Source organism: Seriola dumerili, unplaced genomic scaffold (assembly GCF_002260705.1).
Source record: "Seriola dumerili isolate Sdu_G_001 unplaced genomic scaffold, Sdu_1.0 BDQW01000191.1, whole genome shotgun sequence".
Taxonomy (NCBI): Eukaryota; Metazoa; Chordata; class Actinopteri; order Carangiformes; family Carangidae; genus Seriola; species Seriola dumerili.
This window is the reverse complement of record NW_019174446.1, coordinates 2,166,025-2,172,228: the sequence shown is the minus strand read 5'-3', so window position 1 is coordinate 2,172,228 and position 6,204 is coordinate 2,166,025. Positions and strand designations below refer to the sequence as shown.

Below are 6,204 nucleotides of genomic sequence, written 5' to 3'. Positions count from 1 at the left end.
GATATATTGTGTTTGAATACAATTTTAAAGACCCAATCCGCACAGGCAATCCCATGGGTTTACATGCTCATGTTAGCTCCAGTTGTTGGAAGAAAAAAAATGAGATGAAATATTAATGTGCTGGCTGCCTATTCAGGGGTAAAGAGTTCCAGTGCTGCCTGGAGCCTGTGGTTATATTTCCAGAAAAGTTTTGTAATACAATACACAAGTATGGAATTGCTTCCAATGATCCTGAATGTCTTTTCAAATGCAGCGAAAGCCGTTGTCTTAAACAGGTTGTAAGTAGCCTAGCATATTTACAGACTTCCCAGCATGCATTGCTTGGGAGTTAATACTCTCCAGAGACTGATGTAAACTTGCTGCGTGTCTTTAATACATGCAAAGTCAGGGCTGTTTCTTATAAGGAATATAATAATTAAGAATATAAGTCCACTTCATTAAAGTAAAATGTAAAATGTCCAAACAAAAATCCCAAGAAGGGAATAAATTTGATATGCCCTATAACATTGGAAGACATTGCAATTATACCCTTGGCTCTGCTCTGTGCGAGTGTGCCTGAAGTAACCCCAGCAGCTTCCTTGTGTCTAATTTACAAATGTTCCCTGAATGCCTCACATGCAGGCAGTTTGGAGATGCTAGCTTCAGCACACATCATCAGGTGCCCCACTAAGAGGGTTTTGGGGTAGGAGTGATATATCATCCATGAACTCATATTTCTTGATGTAATCAACCATTTACCTACATGACACCTTTTTGGCTGACATAGAGCTGATTGGTGGTACACTAACAACAACAACAACAACAACAACAAAAAACAACAACTAGGCCTAACAAACACAAGGGAATTCCTGTGAGCCGGCTTTAGTCTGCAGCCGCCTGCTATCACCTTCATCAGACACACTGGGATGTGTGAAAGTAAAACCCTCAGCACTTAATCAGTAAAAGCAAGGCTGCTCTTCAAGGCCGCCGCTTTAACAATGGCTTTATGGTCTGCCAGACAGGGCTGTTAATGACATCGCCGCTGTACTGATGAAAGGAGATGCAGGTGGTGATGTTGAAAAAGCTCATATGGTTTTTCTTCCTTGGATCAAACATCATAGTTTTCCACAGACTCTGTAGTGAGGATTAACGACCAACATTTCGAGTGAGGAGACGTTGGCTTGGGTTGAATGTCATAATTCTATTGATCCAAGCTGCATGAGAGTAAATGTGTTTGATCAATGACCATGGACTCATTAATCAATTGTGACCTTTACATGAAAGCATCGATCCACCAATGTAAGTCCTTTAAAACAACAGCAGCATTTTGACTGTAATACCTTTGAGACAGGAGAGCTATGCTGCTTCTCTGGTACCAAATTTAGTTTTATGTGTGATGTAGACATTTTATGTAGCTATGACATCTTGTGTAGCTCCTGAGGAGATTTGTGAAGTTTAACTAAATAACCCCTGATGGAGTGATCGGAGTTATCTAGGCTTGAGATTCAGATTTGTAAAGGTAATAAAGTGGGGGAGTCAGTTTGAAGGTGTGGCTGTTTACCAGGCAGGGAGGGTCTGATGAAAGATGCAGCTGCAATTACATCGTTTGAAATGTAGGATCCAGTATTTTTGGAGCTTGACCCATACAAGGGAATAAAATTTTCAATCTCTTGTGAGTCCTTGGACTTTATGGAAGTGCAACACTAAATTACTGCAGTACACCTGTGGCTGTTATACTCTCTCATGGTTTCTTGTAATATTCTTATGGTGTCTCTGCCATTAATTTATATCAAATAATGTTTAATCTCCCATGGCAGGACTGTAATGTACAGCGGGTTTAGTTTATTTTAACTTGATATCGTGTCAGCACAGCTCTTCTCTCTCTCCCTCCCTCCCTCCCTCTCTCTCTCTCTCTCTCTCTCTCTCTCTCTCTCTCTCTCTGTGGATGCTGCCCGCGCGTTCGTTACTTGGTGACTCCCTCTCCTCGAGGAGCTGCGCCTCGCCCCTCAGCACCATGATGCTGAGATCACTTCAGGAGGAGGAGGGCGGTGCAGAGGGAGAGCTACGTGTTGCTGCGCAGCAACAGATAGAAAGAACTGAGAGAGAGAGAGAGAGAGAGAGAGAGAGAGAGAGAGAGAGGAATTCCCTCGCACAAACAAAAGCCACTACCTAGGCGTGTATCAGCTCTTATGGCTCCCATAATTCGCGGCTGATACCTGACGCTGAATAAGTAAAACGCGCTGAATGGATGATGTGAGGACCACCAGCTTCAACAAGCCATCGGATATATTTGAGGAAGGGACTCTAAATTTCTTTCTTTCTGAAAGCAACATCACATTTGACACCGCGCCAAGTCCAGGAGGCTTCTTTCTCCTCTGCTCAAGCTGTGAGGTTCAACCTGACAGAGACGCGCCTGTCTGGACCCCAGGGGACAGAGGTCTCAGCTTCACGGTGAGGCCACAGCGTGTCCCCCAGTGGAGGGACAACCATCAGTGGAGTCCACATGCGGAGTCTTCTTGTAGGAGGATCCAGAGAACTGGCCGCGCTTTAAAGTAAGTTCCTCCATGTGTCTTTGTTTCCGTGAAAGCGAGGCTGAAAATAACTGCTCTTCCTGTAACTGTAAAAACACATGGTGTAATTCAGCTCAGTCTTTCACTTTTAAAGCATGTGTCATAAACTCAAAGGATACAATCTGTCTCTTGGCCTCAGTTCACAACATCTCCCCTTCTTCTTTTCTTTCTTCTCTCTGACTGTGTGCATCTCTTTGTCTCTTCCTTTTTTTCTCTTCGTGACAGTGTGATTTGGTCTGTCACTCTTTCTCTCTGTGTGCGCCGTGCGTCTATGTGTGTCCCTCTCTGCAGACATGACAGGTCACGTCCTGAGGGAACCGGCCGGCGGGGTTCACATGGATGACAACGCGGCCATCCGCATCAACGTGGGCGGCTTCAAGAAGCGTCTCCAGTCCGACACTCTCTCCCGGTTCCCCGAGACGAGGCTTGCGCGTCTACTCCGCTGTCAGTCCAAAGAGTCCATCCTGGAACTGTGCGACGACTACGACGACACAGAGAAGGAGTTTTACTTCGACAGAAACCCCGCTCTCTTCCCCTACGTGTTGAATTTCTACAACACAGGGCGGCTGCATGTCATGGCCGAGCTGTGCATCTTCTCCTTCAGCCAGGAGATCGAATACTGGGGCATCAACGAGTTCTTCATCGACTCCTGCTGCAGCAGCGCCTACCACTGTAGGAAAATGGACCAGGACCGGGAGGACTGGGATGAGCGGAGCGACGAGGGCAGCACCACCTCATCCTTTGACGAGCTGTTGGAGTTCTACAACGACGCCACCAAGTTCGACAAACAGCTGCTCGGGAGCGCACGGAGGCGCATCTGGCTAATGCTGGATAACCCCGGCTACTCCGTGGCCAGCCGCATCATCAGCATCCTCTCCATCCTGGTGGTGCTTGGCTCCATCGCTACTATGTGCATGAACAGCATGAGCGAGTTCAGCCTGCTGGACAGCGAGGGGCAACCCAGAGAGGACCCCCGTTTCGAGACTGTGGAGCACATTGGCATCGGCTGGTTCACTCTGGAGCTGGTCGCCAGGTTCGTTGTGGCGCCAGATCTCCTGCATTTCTTCGAGCACCCGTTAAACGTTATAGACCTGGTGTCCATACTTCCGTTTTACCTGACGCTCCTTATAAACCTGGTGGTGGAGAGCAGCCCGGCGCTGGCCAACCTGGGACGCGTTGCGCAAGTGCTGAGGCTGATGAGGATTTTCCGCATCCTGAAACTGGCCCGTCACTCCACGGGGCTGCGCTCCCTGGGGGCCACCCTCAGGAACAGCTACAAAGAAGTGGGCCTGCTGCTTCTCTACCTGGCGGTCGGGGTATCGTTTTTCTCCGTCATGGCCTACACAGTGGAGAAAGAGGACAGCGAGGATCTCTCCACCATTCCGGCGTGCTGGTGGTGGGCCACCGTCAGCATGACCACCGTCGGGTACGGAGACGTGGTTCCGGTGTCCATAGCGGGCAAGCTGACCGCCTCGGCGTGTATCCTGGCAGGGATCTTAGTAGTTGTGCTTCCGATTACTCTCATTTTCAATAAATTCTCCCTCTTCTATAAGAGACAAAAGCAGCTGGAGATAGCGATGAGAAGCTGTGATTTCGACGAGGAGATAAAAGAGGTGCCCTCGGTCAACCTGCGGAACTATTACGCACACAAAGTCAAATCCCTCATGGCGAGCTTATCAAACATGAGTCGGAGTTCACCCAGTGAGCACAGTCTGAACGAATCAATACACTGAAGCAGTCTCATGGAGGACACCCGGTCAGGTTGGGTGACGCTGCGTATTCAGTGCGGCTGCATGAGGAGCTGTCCAGGGTGCTGAGGCCTCTGGACTAAAAAGCTCACTTCCTTCCACTGATGTCTGACCGTTTGCCTCTCTGTAGCTCAGTGCAATAATGTGTTAACCAGTGCGTCAGTGGCAATGAGAAAGTAAAGCAAATGTACAGGACAGCCTGAATATAATATCTTACTGTGCATTGTCATGGCACCTCACCAAAACAGGCCTAACTAAATTTGACCGCATCAGATTAAAAAGGCAGAGAATGCTGTAGTTGTTTACAGTAGACGGTGTCACACTGTTGTCCACCCTCCAGCTATACTTGTCGTGATCAAATCTGTCTGAAAGTAACTCCAGCTGTATCCTTCTTGAAAGAGTGTTGATGTGTAAATTGTGGTGTTGCAACAAGATTACTTGAGATGTGTGGTTAAAGCAAACTGTATTAAACAAGAAATACACAACACACTTCCTTGTTTTTTTAATGTGCAGAGGGAGGGTCTCACTGTCTTCATAAGAGTCTCTCACTGATTGAGATCGTACATTTAAGCCTGAGGGGGGAGAGAGGGAATTAGCCTCTTCCATTGACTGACACAATATCTAAAACAGCCTGACAGGCAGAGCAACAACCATTCAGAGATGACATGTTGAATAAATTTTTTTCTCTGAGGATTTTATTTTCTGGCTGCATCAACATTTCAGTTGGCAGAAAGAGCTTTTTAATTAATCAATAAACTTCACTTATAAACTGTAGGGTATTTTCGCAGTTAATTGACAGCCGCAGACATGGTCTCATATATCACTATAGATGTATCACCTACAGTTAAACATTTGCTGCATTCTTTAAACCTTTCCCTTGTTTGACAGGAGTAAATATAGACGTAATGTGTGGCTACGAATGCCAGCTGAGAATACAGTGGACACAGTCCCAGTTTTTCTTGCCTCAATGTTATATTTAATTTAAATCCTCCACTCTACAAGCAATTTGTCTCTTTGTCTCCTTTCTGTGAAGAGGCAGAGGCAACCTGCACATGTCTCCTTTTTTCTATCAAGTCTCCAGGTGTCTGGATGAAACAGGTTTTGTTATTCCACTGGGGCGGAGTGGAGTTGTTGTACCCTTCTCCCTGCTTCTGGTCACTGGCATAACAAACTGCTCTGTCAGTGGAGGCAGTAGCACTTGCAGGAATTCAACAGAAAGCACTCACTTAGTGGCATTGATTTCAGTTTAAAGAATGAGGAGCCATTTGATACGAGCAGGCTCCAGCTCTCAGAAGTCAATTATTTTGTCATCTCATATTTTGGTACAGTCAGCAACAGTGATTTCAGGTTTTCATTTAAAGAGCATTTTATTTTGAAATGAAAATGACCTGGTTGTGACTGGACAAACAGCAGAGCAGCTTCTTCATCACTGTCAGCACTTTATTTCTCTCAAGTTGCAGATTATTTGTACATTTATGCACATTTCAGTGACTAGAGCAGTGAAACTAATCTGCCTCAGAGGTCAAGGGATAATTGAAAATGAAACTCACTGTCTCCAGTTTAATATGTGTGGACAGGCAGAAGTGTCACATATAGCCTGCTGGTTCTAACAGCGAGTAAGTTTGGCCATAAAAAACCACAGACTGTGATCCAGTGGCTGTCAGCTGCACAGTGACTCCCACAGCGATCCCAGAGACAAAAATAAAAAATGCTTGTTTTTTTTTCTTTTTAATTTTAGTAAAAAAAAAGCACCAGAAAAAATATTATGATGAAGCCTAAAATTGAATGTACATGTAGGCTACATCATAACAGTATTAGATTACTGACTTTTGATTCATTCCAGTGATGAGGGGAGAATAACCGAGCGGCACAGAGGTAATTTAAATGCACATCAGCAACAAGGTCAC

General features: G+C 45.9%; 1 protein-coding gene across 1 annotated transcript; it reads left to right on the top strand.

The window, feature by feature from the left end:
• The first annotated feature begins 2,842 nt into the window (after positions 1-2,842).
• On the top strand, positions 2,843-4,390 carry kcns2 (potassium voltage-gated channel modifier subfamily S member 2). Its single transcript, XM_022753578.1, has one exon. It carries the CDS (start codon positions 2,843-2,845, stop codon positions 4,280-4,282), a length of 1,440 nt encoding a protein of 479 aa, XP_022609299.1. The 3' UTR covers positions 4,283-4,390.
• Positions 4,391-6,204: the final 1,814 nt, after the last annotated feature.